General features: G+C 39.6%; 1 protein-coding gene across 9 annotated transcripts in view; it reads left to right on the top strand.

Moving 5' to 3' along the window:
• LOC104589326 (partner of Y14 and mago-like) overlaps nucleotides 1-19498 on the top strand; it is a 36451-nt gene that overhangs the window by 8526 nt on the left and 8427 nt on the right. For all 9 annotated transcript variants that reach the window (XR_016076669.1, XM_088888836.1, XM_088888838.1 and 6 more), the window contains exon 3: nucleotides 15427-15672. Coding sequence is in view for 8 of the 9 variants with exons in the window: in XM_088888836.1 (XP_088744962.1) it covers nucleotides 15427-15672 (246 nt within the window). In the remaining variant the exon portion in view is untranslated. The remainder of the gene's footprint in view (nucleotides 1-15426; nucleotides 15673-19498) is intronic.

A 19498-nucleotide genomic window follows, 5' to 3' on the forward strand; every position in this document is an offset into this window, starting at 1 on the left:
ATATCATCAACATAGACAATAAGATAGACCACCAAAGAGCCTCTCCTCTTCACAAAGAGGGTATGATCAGACTGAGTCTGCATATAGCCAATGTTAACAAGAACAACCCTAAACCTTTCAAACCATGCCCTAGGTGACAGTTTAAGTCCATAAAGAGACTTCTTTAACTTTCACACCTTTCCCTCCATATCTGTGTCATACATCCCCAGTGGAAGAGACATCTAGACCTCCTCATGTAATTCTCCCATTCAAGAATGCATTTTTCACATCTAGCTGATAAGGTGGCCAATATGAATGTGCAATCAGAGATAGTAGAACCCTCACAGAAGTCATCTTTGCAATAGGAGCAAAGATCTCCAGATAGTCAATACCATATGTCTGTGTATAACCTTTTGCAACCAGCCTAGCTTTGTACCTTTCAATGGTGCCATCAACATGGTATTTGATGGTGAAAACCCACTTATAGCCCACTGGTTTTTTCCCTTTAGGCCAATCAACCACTTCCCATGTGTCATTCTTATGCAGGGCATCAATTTCAGTTCTCATAGCATCCCTCCATTCTGGAACAGTAGAGCTTTTGACACTGACCTAGGTATTGGGTTAGAAGCAACAAAAGAAAGATAAACATAACATGAAGGAGAAAGCAAACTATAAGAAGGGTGTTTGGAAATGCAATGTGCAATACACTTCCTTTTACCTTTCTTGATAGCAATTTGGACATCAAGATCTGGGAAGGGGGCTCCAAAGGACTGTATCAGTACCTGTTGTCTCTTCTATAACAGGAAGTGTAGGAGGCTCATGTGATGTAGAGGAAACAATCTGCCCACTTCTAGTTCTTTGTTGCTGGTACAACCTAGGATTAAAGAGAGGACGAGGAGGTAACAGAGGAGGAATAGGAATATTGGAAGGAGCATGAGATGACTGTTCCTTCCTTGACTCATTGGAAATAGAAGGAGGCTCAAAAGAAGACTCAACTGGGACAGGAAGGGGGAGAGCAAACAATTGTGACAAATTCTCCCCCTTTGAACAATGTTTATCTAGAGAAGGTTCATGGAAAGGAGAGGACTTATCAAAGGTGACATCCATCGAGACATACCAATTTCCGGACTTTGGATCAAAACAACAATAACCCTTCTGTGTGGAGGCATAACCAAGGAATATGCACTTGTGGGCCTTTGATTCAAATTTATGTCTCTGGGTACTTGGAATGTGTACATAACAAGTACAGCCAAAGACACGAAGTGGAATAGAAAAAAGGTCCTTACCCGGATGAAGGAGACTTAAAACCAAACACTCTGGATGGCATATGGTTAATTAGGTAGGTTGTAGTGAGAACAACATCCCCCCAAAATCTTGTAGGAATATGTGAGGCAAATAGGATACTCCTTGCAACTTCAACAATGTGTCGGTTTTTTCTTTCAACATTTCCATTCTGTTCTGGAGTTCTAACACTGCAGTTCAAAAACTTAGTTAGTCTACTTACAGATAACAAATTTGTATTTAGTTTGGGCACATGAAGAGCAAAAGGAAGTAAAAGAGAGTCTATAGCCTTGATGGTTCCCTTGCCAGAGATGGGAGCAAGAGAGCCATCGGCTAGGGTGATCTTATCACGGCCAGGAAGCAAATCATAAGAAATAAACAAAGTGGAAAGGCTGGTCATATGATCAGAAGTACCAAAATCAATAATCCAAGGGATCCTACGATTACCTGAGATAGTTGCATGATTGGTAGTAGCCCATGTACGGTATATCTGAATGAGCAAATGCAGAAGAAGTTGAATTTCCCGGAGGGTTGGAAGAATAAGTTTCCATCAAGTCAAACTCGGGATTCAACCCTGTCAAGAATTCAAAAACCCTGTTTCTCTCAACTAATTTTCTGTAGGTTTCAGCATCATTAGTACTTTCCCAGACAACAGTTTCCATCAAGTCAGTTTCTTGCCAAAGGGATTTCAGCCCCCCTGCCTTAAATTATTCACATCACTCCTCAGCTTATATGCCCTGGCCACATTCAGTTTCTGAGAATAAGTTTCAGCAACACTGTCCCATATTTCCTTTGCTGAATTCATCCATAAATAGTGTTGATTGATTTGAGGTTGCATCGAATTTACTAACCATCCAATGATAGTATAATTTTCTTGCATCCATTTTTCATAAGATGGATCATCTTTTGGAGGAGCTTTCTTGCTCCCGGAGATATACCCCCACTTGCCTCTATTGCAGACATGAATTTTTACTGATTGTGACCATGCCAGATAGTTGGTTCCATCTAGCTTGACCGTGGTCATAGCCTAGTAGAGAGTCAATAGGAGCCCTTGGAACCTGTCCGGATTCGACAACATGCTTGTTTTCAACTCCCAAGGTATCCATCTTAAAAACACTCCAAAAGAACTTCTAACAACTTCAATTAACAATCAAGGAAGACAGGAAAAAAATAGATGCTGAGAACCAACCTCTATGCAGCCGTACCTGTTAACTGCGTCACACCTGGAACCCGAGAGAAATAGAAAAAAACCCAGCCGCTCCTTGTAGACTTCACAGAACACCAAGCTGCTTGAATTGATCTTCAAGATGAAGAACAAGAAGTCTTTTAATCACTGAGCGCCAAGATCAAACTCCCTGTGGGGCCCGCAAGCAGAATTCTCCGGTTAATTAGGGTTTTGGGCAAAATACTAGAGACTGTCAGAATGATGACAAAGACAGCCTTCTTCTCTCCAAAAATTCACTAACAACTGGGCTGAAGAAAAAAATTTTTAGCTACTCATTCGTTTCAGTTCTCCATACACACTATGTATGGGAAGAAAAAGAAGAAAAAAGAGAAAAGGAGATCCCATTCTGATACCAAGAAGAAAAACAGTCCTTTGAAACTAATGGACTAATTAAAATCAGTCTAAAAGATGATTGAGAACAGCAGAAGAGAGAAGCAAGAAGAGAGATGAAGAAGATTGCGGCAAATAGGGTTCAGAGGAAGATTTCGAAATGTAATCCTCTCTTACACCCTAATTCCTTTTCATTAAACTTAGTTTACAGTAATTACAGAGAGGCCCTTAACTGGGCAATTAATCTTAAGTAAACATAACATAAGTAAGGCCCATTAACAGCATAGAACATAAACAAAAGGATAGGTAAACAGTTTCTTCAGTCCAAGAAGTTTATGCCTTGGTGTAGATAGAATGGAGTAGAATAAATGTGATGAATACTTCTGAGGGGGATCTGGTTGCTTTAGTAGCTAGGGGAGGTGCAAATACAAATGGTGGTAATTCTTTTAAGAAGGGTGATTCTCAGAAAAGGATAGAGGACAAGGATAAACTTTGGTGCACTCAATGTCAGCTGTCTATGGACTCTAGTTACACCAGAAAGACTTGTTAGGATCGTCATGGAAAGCCGAAGTGGGCTTAGGAGTTGAATAAAGAATTAGGTTAGGGTAAGAAACCGATTCAGAAGAACCAAAAGAGGTATAATTCAGCAAATGTGTTATCTCAGGAGACTACTAGCCACATTGTATCACAATCATGTTCTTCTGGTTCGGAATCCAAGGAAGAAGTCATTAACTTTTTTCGTGACCATTTGGAGTTGTATGGTAGGACACTTTGTCAAGTAACCTTGCCATCTTCCCAAAAAGTGTGAGTAATGGGCTTCTTTTGAAGACTAGAAAGCGAATAGAGCAAAGGGTTTTGAGATTTTAGGGGAGTATCACCCAACCAGACATCTTCCCAGAAAAGGACTTTATTACCACTTCCTACATCAAGTATGTGAAATATAAGAAAGTAGAGAGTACCTCATAAATGGCTTTCCAAGGAGAAGCAGCTGAAGCAAGAGGTGACACCTTTGCATCACATTCATTGCTTGAAGTACCATGAATACTTACTTTGACTTTGTGCTACAAACTTTCCTTCTCTTGAGGCAAGTGCCACAAGCATTTTCCAAGTAAAGCAGTGTTCCTATGTATCATATTTCCTAAACTTAACCCCCCATGGCTCTTTGTTTTACCACACTACTTCCCACTTCACCAAATGATTTTTCCTTTCCTTTCCGGTTCCCAAAGGAAATCTCTCATGATTTTCTCTAGCTTCCTTGCCACTTTGATTGGGATACGAAAAGTAGAGAGAAAATAAATAGGAAGATTTTCCCGAGTTGATCTGATCAAGGTAATCCTTTCCCCTAAAGAGATAATTTCTCTTCCAAACTACAAGCTTCCTTGCAAATTTCTCTAGAACTAGTTTCCAAAAAAAAAAAAAAGATTTTGGGTTCCTACCTAGGGGTAGACCTAAGTAGACTAAAGGGCAAGAAGCTAATTGACATCCCAAGTAGTCAGCCAATACTTCTAACTCTTGTAAATTTGCTCAAGCCAAAAAGCTCTTCCCCAAGTTTATTCTCAATCTAGAGCAACACTCAAAAACAGAAATGATGATTTCATTTGCAAATATAAGTGAGTCACAATTACTTCCTGCCTTCCCACTCTCCATCTCCAAGGAGATTACTTCATCAGCTTTTAGTATCAATCTACTTAGCACATCAGCCACCAAAGTGAAAAGCATAGGAGAGAGCGGGTCCCCTTGTCTCAAAACCCTCTTAGCTGAAAGAAATCCCTTGAACCTCCATTAGTCAAGATAGAATAATGACAAGAACTGATGCATCCTCTGATTCATTTCTGCATTCTAACTCCAATACTCATTTTCTCCAAGATCTCCAAAAAGAACTTCCAGTTCACAAAATCATAAAATTTTTCTAGATCTAGTTTGCATATTATACTTTTCCCCCATTTTGGCCTGAAATACACTAACCAAGTCTTGCTTAACAAAATCCCAGCATTTAGTATAAAAGAGATTAGTTAGACCATCGGGTCTAGGGGACTTCTCACTTTCCATCATGCTAATTGCAGCCTTTATTTCCTCCTCTGTGAAAGGTCTCTCAAGCCACTGCTTTTGTTCACCACTCAATTGCTTGTAGGGTAAGTTTGAGGGAAGAGGTCTTCTAGACCAGGTTTCTTTGTATAGCCTCTTATAGAAAGCTGTAGCAATCTGTTTAATTTGAGCAACTGACTCTCTCGTATTTCCATCCCATTCCAGCTTACTAATTAGAGAAGACCTATTCCGAGCATTTGCCATTTTATGAAAGAAGTGAGTATTTCTGTCACCTAACTGCAACCAAGAAATTTTATTTCTCTGCCTCCATCTGATTTCATCTTTAACTGCCAGTTTATCATAGATCAATTTTGCCTGATTTCTCTTTTGTCTTAGGTCCTCGGGGATTGGCCTAACTCTTCAGCCCTGTCAATCTCTTTTATTGTACTAAGGCAGGGTGTCTTTTCAGTTTCCAAGACCAGACTGTTTTCAAACTTCCAAATCTTTGTCCTTTCCTTTATTGGCACCAACTTCCTTGCAAGGATAAAAGAGCTGGTTCCTTCCACTTGTAATTCACACCAAACAGATTTCAGCATGGGGATGAAACTTTTCATCTTCAAACCAGGCATTCTCAAGTTTGAAGGGTGTCTTGACTTTCTCTCTACCACCACAGACCAACTGAATTGGAGTATGATCTGATAGTGGCTTGGGAAGGGAAACCTGCCTAAATTCTGGGAAGATTTCATCCCAACTGGAGGAGACAAGAAATCTATTCTATCCAGCCTTACTATTGTCGGGTTCTCCTGATTATTTGTCCATGTGTATTTGGCCCCCACTAAGGGAGATCCATAAGATCAAACGTGCTAACAAAATCAGCAAACAAGTTCATGGACCTTGTTCGTTTGGTCCTTGAGTTTTTTTCCCCTTTAGAATGAGTCAAATTGAAGACACCCCCAATAACCCAAGGGCAAGTGAGGGAACCTCCCATTTGTGCTAACTCCTCTCAGAAGACAGGTTTCAAATTGGATTCTGTTGGACCATAGACATTTATTACTTGGCACTTCTGCCCCTCGCCAAGCTCCATTACAACTGATATTGAAAACAGTCCAATTCTACAAGACACCAATCTGCCAAATTGAGGATCCCAGAGAGTTACTAAGCCCCCAAAGCTTCCTGACTCCCCCCCCATGCTCCATATTACTGCTGCATCCACACTCCAATTTTGTTTCTTGCAGCAAAACAATATGCAATTATGCAATTTAGACCTCTTAAGTGCATCACAGACTACCGTCCTCCTTCTCCTTGACCTTAACCTCTACCATTCCACGAAAGGATTTTTTAGTTCCACGACAATTGAAAGCAAAAAACAAAACTCCCCACCCACTCCTACTTCTCCCTCCTACTTATTTCCCCTCGACACCCCTTCACTACTCCCAACCCTGTCATTTAAACCCCATGTCAGCAGCCTCATCAGCCCTCTACTTTTTCTTGATGAAGTCTCACCGTTCCTGGCTACGCGTTTCCCTCTCTCCATGAGGATTCTTTCTTCCACCCCTTCTAGGTATTTGATTGTTTCGTCTTCTAAACCCTCCATCGAAACTCCCAAAAATTTTCCAAGCCCAGCATTTTAGAAGTAGCCCAAGAAGAGGAAGAAGAGTTTCTTATCGGCTTACCTCCCTCGGCCATCAACACCGCATTTTTTTCCTTTGCTTTTCATTGGGATCACATCTCTCTCATTTGTTGCCACACCACCATTGCTTTTCTGTCTGCTACCTAGATTGGCTTCCGCAAGGATCGTGTTTTCCTGAAGAGAAACCTCCTCCTCGTTGTTCACCATAGCTATAGGAGTTACTTCTAGATAGTCTTCATCCAGCCGAACAAGAGGGAGCTGAAGTTCTCCGCAACTTTAGTCATATTTGTCAGAGGGGGCGACGATGGGGAGTCGGTGTGGGAGCTGCTCTCAATACGTCCTTTGAAAATTCTTGTTGTTGCATTAGACGAGCTTGGGGCTAGGCTCTTACCTGAGATAGGGTGATGAGATCCTCTGGTTTGCTTTGGGGGAAGACTTAGCCAAGCTGGACCTGTGTGGTCTACGCTATAACTGGTTGAGCCATGAAAGGGGGCTCAGGGTTCACTTACTGTTTTTGGAGTTTGCCTAAACTTAGTTTTAGATCCAATTAAAATTGGATGGGTAATTGGGTCTTCCACATGGTTTTGGGTATCCAACATCCGATCCATTAGACCCAAATGAGGCAATCCAGGCACCCTGTCTTTATTTTGTTGACCATCTGACTTGATGGCCCCTTGGTCTTCTAAGAGGCATTCTTTAATTAAATCCTTCAACTTATTGAAGGTTAACACCTGATCCCTACTCCATTTAAAATTTGAACTCCCTCCTCAGTATGCGCCCCTCCTCTTCCATCCTAACTGTCCAATTCTTTTGAAATCGAATGGTTCAAATCATTACCTCCCCTTCCCTCGTCTTTAACCCCTCTGGCGACCAAGGTTGGTGACACCTGAACCTGTAACTTTTGAATCATCGGTAAATTGGGTGGGATCTCCTTTGGTTTGCTTTTGAGAGGAAGCTCTCCCCTTCCTCTAAAACCAACGTTCTTGAAACCTCCGAACCACACCCTCCTTTTTTGAAACCTCCGAACCACTCCTCCACATCTCTAACTCCCATACCCCATCTAAACCTTCCCACCAGGCAGTTATGTAGAAGGTTCTTCTCACGTCTACCTCCACCCCAGTAGATTCCATGACAACCACCAGTTTGTCACTTACCTTCTTCACCTTCGAATGTCCAAACTCTGGCCACACCCCTGTCATTGTTGCCTTACTGAACAAGAAGTTGGTTCTCATTTTTGCATCTAAACCTCCCTTATTATACTAGTTTTCCACCTCCCACCTCCTCTTCTCTGTGCACACACTTTAAGAGAAACCTCTTTGAAACATCTCCTAGATGTAATCCCCCAACAGATTTCTTTCTCTATAGGTGTTTAAGCCATAAACATTTGTCAAATCCCAGAGTTTATTATCCTTGTCTCTTAGTTTTTATTCAAATTGAAAACTGCCCAATTAATTCCTCTACATAACCCACCTCCTCATTTCTCCACATGTCAAAATTCCTCTTGATGCCTCCAAGAAGGGGAAAAAACCCAACTTACACCCCCACCCCTAAATACTTCTTATCCACCTCCTATTCACTTCTGGAAGCTTTGTTTCTTGGCACATAACCACATCCGACTTCTCTTTTTTTAGTAGGCTTCTAATACACTCCTCTTCCTAGCACTTCCTAATCCCTTGACATTCCAACTTATGATCTTCATCTGAAATCAAGACCAAGGCTTATAATGTCAATGTTGGTGGAAATGGCGGTCATCCAAATATAAGAAACATGTCAGAAATGTTGGAAATATCGTATGAAAATATTTTAAAAATTATAGACATGGTGGAAACATTGTAAAATATGCAAAATATAGAATGATATTTTATGAAATGATGATAAAAGAGTCATAGGCACACCTTTTAAATTATTATTATTATTATTATTATTTTGATCAGAAATGATAACTTTCCTTAGAGATAAATTAATTAGAAAAGGTTGATCCAATAAACATCAAACATTACAGCACTGCCCAGTAAAGTCTCTCCCTTACAGTCCCTTGTTTTGTTAGGGCGTTAGCAAAACCTGTTAGTATCGATTGTATAAGGGTAGTTCAGTCTTTTTATCTATGTTTGATGTGATGTGTCCCATACTTAAGTAGGGGCATAACAAACTTTTTGTTTTTATTATAGAAAACTATAAATATAACCTGGCTGACTAGAGAGAAAGGATTCTCTAGTTCGAACCAGACTTTTCTTCTCCTCTCTTCTCTTCTTTTCTCTTCTTCTTTCTTCTCTCTTCTCTCTTTTATCTCTTTCTACTGTTATTCTTAAACTAATTTTGGTACGGATCCGAATTCTATCAAAACCATTTGCTGATCTCCTTACCCACTTGAAACAAACACCCACCTCCCTTGTTTTTTTTTTGATGAATAACACCCACCTCCCTTGTTATGCTAAGTATTTCCCTTATCAGCTGTCTATGCTGCCAAATTCCCAGCTGCCCTGATTGCATCCATCCAATTACCAATTTGGAGTCCCCCTCTATCTCAATCTGCTGTAGCCTCAATTGTTTGCCCAGTTTTACACCTTGATGTAGTGCCAAGATTTCCGCTCTTAAGGAATCTCCAACTCCTACTGGACCTGAATACAGAGCCAATACAGAGCCATTATCTTACCTTTTTAAATTATTATCTTATTCCAAATCACTAAACAAAGCTAAGAAACTAAGGTGTTATAGACAAAAGAGTATGTTCTGGAGTTGCCTTGTAAACCTTTCAGAGCTTCATGATAGAATGAGTTAAAGCAAAATTTGAACTCAGAGAAAATTTACATGGTTGTAATAGATAAACCAAATAATCTATTACACAAACAAAAACTAATATTTAACTTAATGTTTGAAATGAATATTGAGCTAGCTTGAAGTTGTAATCATGTAAGTTAGGTGGACAATAACTTGTTACTTCACATGTCTACAATATTGTCACCAACTTATGTTATAATACTATCTCTTCTACTCCACATAGTACTGGTTGTGTTCACTAGGGAATGTGTTGATTCTAGTAAAATTTCATGTTGCTACTACCCATGGAAGTAGAAATGGAAATATGTTGTGGAAAGTATCTCTTGTACTCCACATAGTTCTGGTAGTGTTCATTGGGGAAATGCCAATTCTAGTAAAATTTCATGTCGCTACCAATGGAAATGGAAATGTCATGGAAATATTAGGGAAATTAAGGACATTTTAAACCATGATCAAGACTAAGGTTTCCATCTTTCTCCAGTCCTCACCCTACTTCCCTACTTGTCTTCTATCCGTCCTTCCACTTTCTACCTTATTGTAGTCTATCCCACATTGCAACTTCTCTAATTCACTCAAACATTTCTCTCATTTTTCCTTCTTTTTTCTTTCTTTTATACACCACACCCCTTTTTGAATTTTCTTTAAATTCCTCCCTCTTTCATTCCCCTTTTGAACTTCCTCAACAACTCTTTGTTTTTTTTCTTTTTGGGTTTTACCCATCTCTTCCCCCTTTTTGGGTTTTATACATCACACCCTTCATTCTTTTTCTTTAACTTCCTTTCCCCTACTTCTGTTTCATTTTCTACTAGATTGTTTAAATTCTCTTGGATTAGGTTGAAAACTACTTCTTCTTCCCTCCTTTCATTCCTTTCTCCTTTTACTCCACCCTCTTCTTGCCTCTTTTCAAGAGAGTCTGTCTTAAGTAGCATTCTGGGCTTAGGCATGAACAGGACCTGCAACAGTTGAGCCACCAGGAACAAGATCAGTGTAGGTACATGATGGTCACCTAGACCATCAGAGCATAGAAGGGGTTAAACCAATACTACACAAATGCCTGCGATGAGTCTATAACTCATCGCACATCTGCGATGAACTCAGAACCTACGTAGGCATGCAATGAGCTTATGACCCGAAATAAGCTGCGATGATCTCAAGATCCGTGCGGACCTTGATGATCTTAAGTTCATTGCACATCCGCAACGAATGCAAGTTCATAACAGGTCAGAAACAAGCAAAAGGAATACGTGCGTTGCTTACAACACACGTGACGAGATGCTTCGTAGGCTTAAAAAGGACACACGAGATAAGTAGTGGCGTCATTCGCACCACATCGGTTTAAGAGGGTCACGAAAGGAAGTAGCACACGTGTATTATGAGAATCCTCAGACGGAAAGGAAAGCTCATCCTTGAGATATCTCATAAGACATGGCGAAACCCTAGTAGTGTTCCCTAACAACTGACACTGAATCTAAGATTCCCTTTCCTAATGGGAATCAAATAGTTTTGGCTCCTCCCTTTCGGGACCTCGGGATCTCTTCCTATAAAGAGGGGTCCAACTCATAACGGGAGAATCATTCTATCACTTCATTCGCCCTAGCCTTTAGCCTACCTCCTACTCTCGGCTTTCCTTTGTCCTTCAAGGAGACCCCCGTACGTAGCCTTACCTCCCTACTCACAATCAAAACCCACAAAATTAGAACAAAACAATGGAGTAGGAAAAAAAACAGGGAAAGGGGGGGAGGGAAAAAAAGCTTCATGCTCAACACTTTCATAAGCCTATTCCTTGGAAACCTCTTGTAAGTTGTTTTCGTTTTCAGCTTCTCCTTGATTGGACTCCAAAGGAAGAACCTTTGATGCACTAAAACTTGCCTCATTTATTCAGTCCAACTCTCCAAGAACAAATAACCTGCCTTTGCTCTTGATTTAGCCATTCATTTAACCCATCCTTATCTGTAGAGGTACTAAAGTCTGTCAGCAATTGCATTGTCCTAACCTCATTAGGTGTAGCTTTTAAACCAGTAGATGAAACCTCTTCGAATAGCAAAGCCGTTTCCAACTGCTCGTCGTTCCTTCTTTTTCCGGCTTTGGAACTGTCGACACTTACTAAGCTTGACGGGGATTCAACACTTTCAAACTGTGAATCACTCCAATCACTAAACTCTTCAAACCTCTTCCTCTTTCTTTCTATTGTACCTTGTGTTGGGTTTCTCTGGGTTGTAGCCAGCATCTCTTGCCTTAGCTTCCACTCCAGGAGAAAAGACTTCTGAAATGAGTTTGCTGAACTTGTCGATTTTTGCCTTTTTATCCATTCTGACTCTTTTTCTCCACCTTTCCCATGGCTTCGGGTTTCCCTGTTGCAGGGATAGAAGACAATGGTACCAACACTGATCTACCACCCGATTTGCCAAATCAGCAATCAGATTTAAACAATGGCCCGATTCACTCTGAGTTCTTTGGTTTAGGCCTCCAGTCATGTGGATAGTTAGGTGTCACATGGCTGGGTTACCAGGCCATTAGTCACGCGATCAAACTGAACCCCCAAGCCATCAGTCCCTTCTGACACTGCCTCACATATGGTTTTCTCACAACCATTGGGTTCTTCTCCACCCGGCTCAGATTTCCATTAAAAGTTTGGGACTATTGTTCTCCCCTTTTGAGATTTGACTGATCACTTGCTTTATTACAGCCATTAATTTGAAATAATTCCTTTTTCGTAAAACCTCGCTATCCTTTTTTGTCCAAGACTTTCCACTTCCATAGTTGTCAAGGTGCCTAGGTGACCACAGGGGTGATGCCTAGGCGATGGAATTTGAAAATATAAAATCTATAGATCCTACCCCTCCTAAGGTGGTTTATTAGCTTTGTATACCAATCAACAATCCTGTACATTAACTATCAGAAACAAAATCTTCAAGTATAAATTTCATGTAAAAATATAAACTGCCATCATATATTCATCATTTAAACATATTAGTTTCAATATTTAGCTAACAGTTCAATAAATCAAATAAGAAGCAACTAATTACTAGCCAAAGATGAGCAGTAGAAGAAACGGAGGAATGCAGCGATAAAAAAGAGAAAAATAAGGGGGTGGAGCCCCTGTTTCATTCCAAAAAAACATTATTAAAAAGAATGCAAAAAATACAGGAAAGATTTGAAAAGATGGGGTGGAGCCCCTGTTTAAGAAGAAATAAGGGGGCTGGAGCCCCTGTTTTATTCCCAAAAATATTCCTTAAAAATAAGAAAATAAAATGCAGGAACGTTTGTACTGTTTAAGAATGTTTGGTTTGACTTACCTGGAGATCCCTTGTTGAATTGGACTGAAACAATGGAGACTTCCTAGCCTTTTGTACACAGGACCTTTTTTTGAGGTCCTTCATTTTGTACAGCTTCTCTTTGTACACAGGACCTTATATTAATAAAATCATACTTTACCTTCTTTCAAAAGAAAAAAAAAAAATGGAGACTTCCTAGCTTTCTCTTCTCTAATCAGTTCAGACTTCGGAGCTCAAAAAAGTTTCATAGTTCGTAGTTTTGTTTTATTTTATAATTCTCATAATTAAAAATTATAACATGTAACAATGGCATTTCGCACCAAACGCCATCAACCAGTAAATTGATTGGTCGAGGCATGGCTTCTGTCAAGACTGCTGGAACAGACCAACAGAAGGCAGTTAATCAGTTTTACAAGAGGAACAGAAGGCAGTTAATCAGTTTTACAAGAGGAGGCCACATCAGCACAACTAACCATCCACTTGTAACAACTGCCATCCACTTGTAACAACAACTGCCATCCACTTGTAACAATTGTAACAATCAAGGTTGTAAAACTATAAGTAGTAGAGCAGAAAAGGAATAAGGGAACGACTCTTTCAGCATTAAACTCTCTCTCTCTCTCTCTCTCTCTCTCCTTCCAAGAATTCAGGAGGTTGGCCCCTCGAAGAGCCCTGAGTTAGGCAGGTTCCTAACAGCTTCTGGCTTCATACCTATGACTTTGATTCTTGCAGTTTGAAGGTCTACTATATTAATGGCTTCCAGGAGTTCTCCACAGGCTATTGTGACTTTATCCAGAATGGATTCCAACCACTAGTTGAAAGGGAGGCCCAGAATCTTCAAAATGATGCTTCCCTCCTTAGTGCTCTTATCATTGCAAGCAGGGCACCAGTTTTCAACCATAACCAGGCCTTCACCGGTCTCCACTGTACAAAAGTTAAGATTTGTGCTTCCCAATTCCAAGATGGCTTTATTGGGTTTGAAGGGCTTAAGCTTTATTGTCTTTTAGCTCTAGTTTGCTTGCAATAGCATTCAGAATCTCCTTCCAATCTTTCACTTTATTCTTCAACAAAACTACCATTTTTTTTCTCCCAGTTTTCACTCCCACCACTAACAGCCATCCTTGGAGCCATCGGCAGACCGGAGGTAGCTTTTGGTCTAACTTCTCTATTTTGGTTTCTTCCATTTTCTGCAAACTTATCTCCTAGCTTTCCTGTGGGCTTTCTCCTACTTTCAGTTCAAGCCTTTTAGTTTCAATCGCCCTACTTAAAAAAACTCCTGTAGCAAGCCTGCAAGAGCTTTCCAACCTGAACTGTTTTTACCTTCTGGGATACAGATAACTTGTTTTTGTTCTCGACCAAAATGTTCTGTTAGCATCAGAAACCAGCCCTTTATGCTTCTTTGTTCCAGCTGGTAGAACCTTTCTTCCAATTTCAGTGTGTTTTTCCATCCTGGTTGTTTCACCAACTGAATCGCTCTGTCTACAAAACCTTTGAACCAGCTTGCTGCACCATTTTCCAGAATCACAGTTTCTCTCCTTGTTTCTCTAATCTTTAGAGAATCTTTCCCTCATCTTTCCCTCTCCTTGCAAACTCTAACTCTCCCATTGCTTTACCCAATAAAACATTCAACCATCATATTTAGTCTTAATTTTCACCTTCATTTCTTGTACTGATTTGTTCTAATTTCTGATGGCCTTCCACTAGTTATTTAAAATAAAAGGAGCGTCAGAAACCCCTAGACTGTTTCCTTATCTTACTACAACTTTGAAAAGAAACATTTCTATTGGTCCTTGTCACATAAGTGAACCTAACCACCAAACCTGACTAAGACAACTTGAACAAAACTTCTATAACACTTTTTTGGCCCTACTTATAAAAAAAGGAAAAAAAAACCTTTCTGGCCCTGGTACACTAATAAACACCCATAAATATTTAAATTTAGAGAGATTCAACCCTAGCTACATATGTCAATAATTACAGAATTGTCACTAAATGCAAATTTCTAAAGAAATCAACTCTGAAATGAATGATGAAAGTTTTCTTGGTCTCATTGCATTGCAATACTCAACTAGGCATGCCTTAGGGGGCAGCTGAGGTAGCTGGTCGCCTGGTCCTACCTGAGCTGTAGGCTCAAGTTACTGTTTTTGTCAGTTTTCTCCCAAGGCTCTCTCACGAGCTTGGCATGAGACCAAAGTTATTTTCAGGCCTTTTCTTTCGTGTTTTCAGATCTGATGACTTTCTTCTGGGCTTCCATTGAGGATCAAATTAATCTAGCTGTGCACATGCTACTGCATCATGGAGTTGGGTTGGCTGTTTTTGATGTGGGTCACTGGTGTTTGTTGGTGGGTGCTGGTTGGGCTGTTGGATGGCTCTTGCAGGGTATTGGTTGTTCCTCTTGGTTGGGTCTTTCAGCTTTGAGTTTGGTTTTTTTGATGGATTCCATTATGTTTCAATCTGTTAGTTTGGTTGGGTTTAGGGGATTCATTTATAAGGCGTCAATTCTGAACAGGGTTTTCAGTGTCAGGGTGGGCTGACCTTTTTTATTTTAACAAATTTCTTTATACTATAAAAAAATTGGCACATAACATCTTGATACAGTGCTTAAGGTTACTAAAGTTTTACCCCTGGGTCTTTTATAGTTTAACTAAATATCTCATGATCAAGATGAAGAATAGGACAATCTGAAGTACACATTTCCTTTTTCAGTTTAGAAACATATATGTTTATGCTGAGTGAGATTCTAAACCAAGTGACAGTGAATTTCAGAAGTCTTAGATTGTTGCATAAGTTTCAAGGTGTTTCATATGATAAAGTAGATATTTGAAGGTTATGTTTATGGACATAGTCTGGTTACTTGTAGTTTATTTCTATTATTTCTTTGATTGACCAAGTATGTGTTGCAGGCTGCTCTTGAGAAGGAAAAGCATGTAACTTTGAAGACCGAGGTGGAGAAGAAAACTGGAGAGGTGCTTCCTTCTGAGGATTTGAATGACAGACCTGAAGCTGTTGAATTGGCAGCAAATCAAATTAACATGCTATCTGTTTCAGAAAACTCTCCAGCAATGTCTCCTGCAGATTCAGTGGAGAGCTTAAATCCAGGGTGTCCTGGTCCAGATCTTGATAAAAGAATTCGGGCACTAAAAAAGAAGGTAATTTCCTGAGTTTATTACAAACTCCCATAGTGGTGAAATCTTCAATCCTCTATTTCTTTTTGTCCTTTAATGTATGTAAAAAGGAAATTTCATCGAAAGAGGAAAGCATGAACCCAATTAGAAGGGCTAGAAGCACTTACTAAAAGAGGAAATTATGTTTGAAGACCTGATCCTTTGCAGAACTTCTCTCTAACAGCTTGTCCATAGTGAGTTAATATCCCACCTTATCAACTCATTGTGAGATTCAATTTAAATGAAATAGTTAAATCTAAACAATTAGGAGGTTAATGCCATGCTTGATCTACTCCTGTTATACAGTATCCAGGTCTGCCTGGATAGGAGGGATAAGAGGGTTTAGAGGTGGGAAAAGACTGGACAGTTCTCTGTCAGATCTTTTTTTATCAGCAAATGATTTCATTAAAGATGAAGATTAAAGTTGTACAATTGTTGAATATACGAATACCCTTTGGTAACATTTTACAAGTTTTCCCAAAAAGGATTTTGCCTCTAAACTCCCTGTTTAGCTTAGTACATTTGCCATCCCGTTTGCAGACCTTCTCACCCAGCTGAAATGTGAGTTCAATTGCTTTGCAATAACATCAATTTCCATGAAAGCATGTTTGTATTTCCAAGGTGCTGCCTTGAGCTGCTTTACCAATGGATCACTAATTGTGAGTCACTCTCCACTTCCAAATCTCTAAGGCCAAGCTGCTGTGCTAATCTCAAGCCTTGTAACAACGCCAAAGTTTCTGCCTTTATCGAATCTCCCATGCTGATTGGTCCTGAATATAAAGCCACCATTGAACCTAGATGGTCTCTGATAACTCCCCCAATACCTGCTCTTTCTGGGTTGCCCATAGAGCTACCATTGAAGTTCAGCTTCAGTTTATTTTCAGTTAGGGGCTTCCAGTCCATTCTTACCTCTTCAGTATGTCTATCTGATTACGCCACTTCAGGCTAAGCTCTAATAATATTATTAACTGGAGACTTTGAACATTTCCAATGTTTTTACCTAGTGAGTGGTTTTCATTGAGATAGCTTCCATAATCTCCTCTTTGGACCTACTTTTCTCATTGAAAATTCTGCTGTTTCTTTCCTCCTAGACCGTCCAAACCAAGGCAGCTCTTAAGGTCCTCCACATGATTTTCCCTTTCTTTTCCTTGGGTCTTTAGGAAGTTGGGTTTGGAAAGGTTTACCATCTGCAACCAAAGAGAGAACAGAAATATTCCCAAAGACAAACCACAAGAGGACAGAAGATTAATAAATGAGACAAGGTTTCATCACTAGCCTTATAGAGAACACACATGAGGAGAGAGACAAGGGTTTGGCCTCCTTTTCTGTAGTATGTCACAGGTAGACCTGTTCATGGGCCGGGCCGGGCTTTCAGTCTGTATTAACAGATTTTTCTAAGGCCCGAGCCTGAGTCCGGCCCGACCATCGGGCCTACAACTTGGGCCCGAGCCCGGCCCTCATAAAAAGCCCGAAGCCTGGGCCTGGGCCCGAGCCCGAAATTTATCCCATGTTGTTACTACTGAGAGAGAGAGAGAGAGAAACTATAAAGAAAAAAATAAAAAATGTATATTAAATTATAAATATATATATTTCAATAAATATTATATTATTTATATATTTTGTATAATATATAAAATACATATTATGTATTTTATAAAATATATAATGCTGAGTCGGGCCGGGTCGGGCTTGGGCCGGGCTTTTTTGACAAATCCCGAGCCTGGCCCGTAACACAGTCGGGCTTACTGCGTTAGGCCCGAGGTCAGGCCCGCAGGTGTTTATCTTACCAAGGAGTACTTCCCAACACAATTCTTAAACTTTAGGCGGGATAGGTTTACACCAAATTTCCTTCTCTGTCAGATCTTTTTACAATGCTTTGTTTGATCCATGGGGGCAAGAAGTGCCTGTCAACAGGATTTGGTGCAGAAATGTACTGTCCAAGGCGTTTTTTTTTTTTTTTTTTTGTTTGGACAGCCTTGTTGAATAAAATCGTAACGAAGGACAATTTGTTGAGAAGGGGAGATGACCTTATATGAGACAAGGTGTGTCTTTCGTGATGTTGCTGAGGAGTCAACTGATCACCTACTCCTTCATTGCACCTTTTTCTCTTTAATCAGGAACAGAATTATGACCACATTTGGGGTGAGAAATTATTGTCCAAGTTCAGTGGAGGATTTCTTAAAGGGTTGGAATTTAGAGGGCTTAACTTGGAGAGGGAAAATCATTTGGAGTGTAATCCCAGCAGCAATCTTCTGGGTGATTGGAGAAAGGAATAGAAGAATCTTCCATAATCAGCATAATTCTTTAGATACAGTTCTTCAAAGAGTAGTTGGAAAGATGCTTTCATGGTTGAGTGTTCATGGAGAATTTAAAGGAAGAAATTATAGTACCTTTTTAGAGATGGGGAGTCTTTTCGTAAAGAGTCTAAGGATAGTATGTTTGTAAACTTTCAAGGGTTTGGGACTTTGTTTGGTGTTTCGGGAAAGTTTTTTGTTTCCCTTTGTACATCTTCTGTCTGTACATGGTTTGTTCAGATCCAGTGAAATTGCATTTTTAGCATCTTCAAGGATGATATAGAGGAAGCCTAGTTATTTGATGGTCCTAAGGTCCTCAAGAAGGGAGGTGGACTCAAACATGTTAGAACCTCCATGATTTATCTGATCTGAAAGTGCATAAATTGTGTAGCTTGTCATTTATCTGAACCCTGGTAATAGCAGAAAGCCCAAATGGCCTATCCTATAGAGTGACCATCATAAATTGAATCATTAGAGAGGCAACAGCTTTCCTGTCTAGGTTGAAGAGCTTGTTTAACTCCGTAGATTGACTAATTCCCTGGCTGATTCACTTGCATGAGGAGGGGTGAGACTATGGAGGATTTTAAGAGTTAAGACTTAAGCGCTATTGAACAGGGCTTTAATCTCATTGTTTTGGACAAATAAGTAGTTTCAAATCAAGTGGATGATCAATCTCTTTTCTGATAATACCTTCATCATTTAACTCTACAGTATTTTCTTGCAAATTGCACCATTAGAGAGCTGAAGTGCAAGAGGAGTTGTCTTGTTTTTTACTTTTACTTTTGCTTTTTTTGTTTTTTTTTTTTGAGGAAAGATAACTATTTCATTCATCCAAGTCAATCAGTTTCTTGTACTCATTTTATTATGTTTGATAAAACTCTTACTAGTTAGTTCTGTTATTTAATTTTTACTTTCTTCCTCCAAGTTTCCTTTTCCTATTCGTATCAGTATCTTTTTGATAGTTAAAAGTACATTTTTATTGCTTTAATGTGTGAAAGGAACAAAAGCTCCGTTTTACAGGAAGAGGACTGTCTTTTTCACTCTGACATATGCATGTTGTTTACATCTAGGAATTATAAGGTAGGGACGTTGTTGCCAATATAATAACTTCTTTTTGAAATTGAATCACCCAGAAGTTTCACAAACAACAAACTAATAGTAGAAAGAGTACCACCTACCACCAATTGTGTGAAGAATATGGAGTTAAAAAAAATGAAGAGTTCACTCAATATCAATTGGCTATGGAGATGGAAGAAAGTAGAAAGAACTCTCTTTATTCAAATTCCAATATGCAAAAGTTTGTGGCTACAAAACAAGGGGCTGCCTAAGTTTGTGTACAGTAGCACCCTTTTAGTCTTCTATACTATATCTTTATTTCTTTATCACACCACATCTAGTTGAATAGACAGCAGGCAATTCTAGAATCAGCAGAAACATTAACCACATCTATCTTTTTACTTGTCATAATTTCTTCTTCATTTTTATTTGATATTAGGAACATTTAATTGAAAGTAGTA

The sequence above is a fragment of the Nelumbo nucifera genome, chromosome 5 (assembly GCF_055504915.1).
Source record: "Nelumbo nucifera cultivar China Antique chromosome 5, China Antique-T2T, whole genome shotgun sequence".
NCBI lineage: Eukaryota > Viridiplantae > Streptophyta > Magnoliopsida > Proteales > Nelumbonaceae > Nelumbo > Nelumbo nucifera.